The following is a 3,323-nucleotide window of genomic DNA, read 5'->3' on the forward strand; positions in this document are numbered from 1 at the left end:
GTTGCATTGACCATATTATCTATACTGAAGAGCTTAAAGTCGGTGTTTAATATTCTACACTAGTTATGTTGCATTGACCATCTTATCTATACTGAAGAGCTTAAAGTCGGTGTTTAATATTCTACACTAGTTATGTTGCATTGACCATCTTATCTATACTGAAGAGCTTAAAGTCGGTGTTTAATATTCTACACTAGTTATGTTGCATTGACCATATTATCTATACTGAAGAGCTTAAAGTCGGTGTTATACCTATATATTGACAAGTGCTATTAATGAACTTTATGAATTCAATTAAAAACGTTACAATATAAATTAATTTATTACATAGATTAAGAAGATATTGTAGCAGCACATGTCTGTTGGTCCGAAATAACTGTGTTTTATTTGCACATATTCTGTAATAAAAACAGAAAGTGAGCAATTGATCTTGTTTACAGATCAATAACTTTAATAATGCCACAATGAATCATTCTTGTTGAAAAAACTACTTTTAATTTAATGCGTAACAATACAAAAAAACGGTATTCCATAAAATGGAAACACATCCATAAAGAAAACTAGCTGCGATCATTTATTAAAGGTAGATATGGAGGACGTTTCAAGATAACCAGAATTTAGTTGTATTAATACGATATTCTTATCTTAGTACCGATTTCCAGTAGCCTGGTGATTAAATTTGTAAATTTCATTGAGTGGATTTGATTGTAGTTTACCACTCACTATCTTTAGAAAGGTAACTGGAGTCTAATCCTTTAACAGATTTCTGCATTTTACTGCTCAAGATTACCTAAAATCGAAAAATGTGGAAAGTCGTAATGAAAGGTATTAAACCTGTAGGGTTGTTGGTGTTGTTTTTTTCTTTAGCGCTATGTTACACAATGAACTACCTGCGCTCCGTCCACCGCAGTGAATCGAACTCCGCCTCTTACCGCTTATACACTGAGGACGAAAAACAAACCAGACTGATCATTTAGTTTTTGGTGGTCCCTGCATTTTCTTCTGTATTTTTCTTTTCTTAATACCTTGGAATTCCATCTTTAGAGATGAGTTGTTTTGTTTTGTTTTAAAGCAAAGAAGACTAGAAAAAAGTTCTGAGTACAGTAATCTTAACAAGATCATTAGCATTATAAAAAAAAATTGGTTATATGAAAATTTTAATGCATTAACGTGCATTGTGATCATCCTAAATCATTACAACGGTGAGGTTCTGAAAAAAAAAAAAGATTATTGCAAAACGTTCCAAGAATTTAATTGGTTGATGTGATCCATTGTGGAAGATGAATAAACGGAATTTCGTTTATCTCGGCTTGCAGCACGTTCGTCCAATAGAGATCCAGGGCTTGTTGAAAAACTGGGGTGAAACTATCAGGATATAAGATAAGAAAGATATTTACAAGACTACAGGTAGAGTTATCACAGCCGGACACATCTGTCGTTACTTGCCCTGTGCTTGAAACCTCCATCTTGGAAATTGTCGAATTCTCTTGGCAACCAAAGTTCAGTTGACTTTCGCTTATAACGTCAATAAATGGGACTTGAAAACTTAGGTTTGCGGAGACGGTGCGGATGAAAAAACTTCGGCTACAAGTACAGTTTACTGTGACATTTCCGAGTAGTTTGAGTTGGTTCAATGCCAAACAGGAGTTACCACCACAAGATGTAAACGGTGTGGCCACTTGCATGAGGTTATTCAAACCATAAGCTCTACAGTTGCTGCAGGTGAACTCGGCCATCTTGGAAGGGACTTCAAAGCAGCAGAATGTCCCATTGGAACTGCTTTGGACCTTCTTTAATAGGAAATGCTGATACTTATTAATGAGATTTTCCATCAAATTCTGGGCATTCATAGATCCATTTCTTACGCTGTTATTTTGGTTCGCCTGGCTGTCTAGATATGAATCAATATATAAATTATAGATTATTAAAATGTGAAATAAACAATATCGTTGGTTAGAATAAAAATACTAGAGTCACGGTAAACGTAATTTTACTGTATACGTTAATAAAATATTGACCTGTATTATCTTTACGTAATTTTACTGTATACCTTAATAAAATATTGACCTGCATTATCTTTACGTAATTTTAGTGTATACGTTATAGAATATTAACTTATATTATCTTTACGTAATTTTACTGTATACGTTATAAAATATTGACCTGTATTATCTTTACGTAATTTTACTGTATACGTTATAAAATATTGACTGTATTATCTTTACGTAATTTTACTGTATACGTTAATAAAATATTGACCTGTATTATCTTTACGTAATTTTACTGTATACGTTAATAAAATATTGATCTGTATTATCTTTACGTAATTTTACTGTATACGTTAATAAAATATTGACCTGTATTATCTTTACGTAATTTTACTGTATATGTTATAAAACAATGACCTGTATTATCTTTACGTAATTTTACTGTATACGTTATAAAATATTGACCTATATTATTTTTACGTAATTTTACTGTATACGTTATATTGACCTGTATTATCTTTACGTAATTTACTGTATACGTTATAAAATATTGACCTGTATTATCTTTACGTAATTTTACTGTATACGTTATATTGACCTGTATTATCTTTACGTAATTTACTGTATACGTTATAAAATATTGACCTGGATTATCTTTACGTAATTTTACTGTATACGTTATATTGACCTATATTATTTTTACGTAATTTTACTGTATACGTTATAAAATATTGGCCTATATTATTTTTACGTAATTTTACTGTATACGTTATATTGACCTGTATTATCTTTACGTAATTTACTGTATACGTTATAAAATATTGACCTGGATTATCTTTACGTAATTTTACTGTATACGTTATATTGACCTATATTATTTTTACGTAATTTTACTGTATACGTTATATTGACCTGTATTATCTTTACGTAATTTACTGTATACGTTATAAAATATTGACCTGTATTATCTTTACGTAATTTTACTGTATACGTTATAAAATATTGACCTATATTATTTTTACGTAATTTTACTGTATACGTTATAAATATTGGTCTATATTATTTTTACGTAATTTTACTGTATACGTTATAAAATATTGACCTATATTATTTTTACGTAATTTTACTGTATACGTTATATTGACCTGTATTATCTTTACGTAATTTACTGTATACGTTATAAAATATTGACCTGTATTATCTTTACGTAATTTTACTGTATACGTTATATTGACCTATATTATTTTACGTAATTTTACAGTATACGTTATAAATATTGGCCTATATTAATTTTTACGGTAATTTTACCTGTATACGTTATATTGACCTATATTA

At 29.6% G+C, this 3,323-nt stretch overlaps 1 protein-coding gene across 1 annotated transcript in view; it reads right to left on the reverse strand.

The window, feature by feature from the left end:
- Positions 1–557: 557 nt before the first annotated feature.
- LOC106474671 overlaps positions 558–3,323 on the reverse strand; it is a 7,934-nt gene continuing 5,168 nt past the window's right edge. The window contains exon 3 of the mRNA XM_022402970.1: positions 558–1,891. Coding sequence (XP_022258678.1) covers positions 1,251–1,891 — 641 coding nt within the window. The 3' untranslated portion in view covers positions 558–1,250. The remainder of the gene's footprint in view (positions 1,892–3,323) is intronic.

Source organism: Limulus polyphemus, unplaced genomic scaffold, assembly GCF_000517525.1.
Source record: "Limulus polyphemus unplaced genomic scaffold, Limulus_polyphemus-2.1.2 Scaffold7510, whole genome shotgun sequence".
NCBI classification, from domain to species: domain Eukaryota; kingdom Metazoa; phylum Arthropoda; class Merostomata; order Xiphosura; family Limulidae; genus Limulus; species Limulus polyphemus.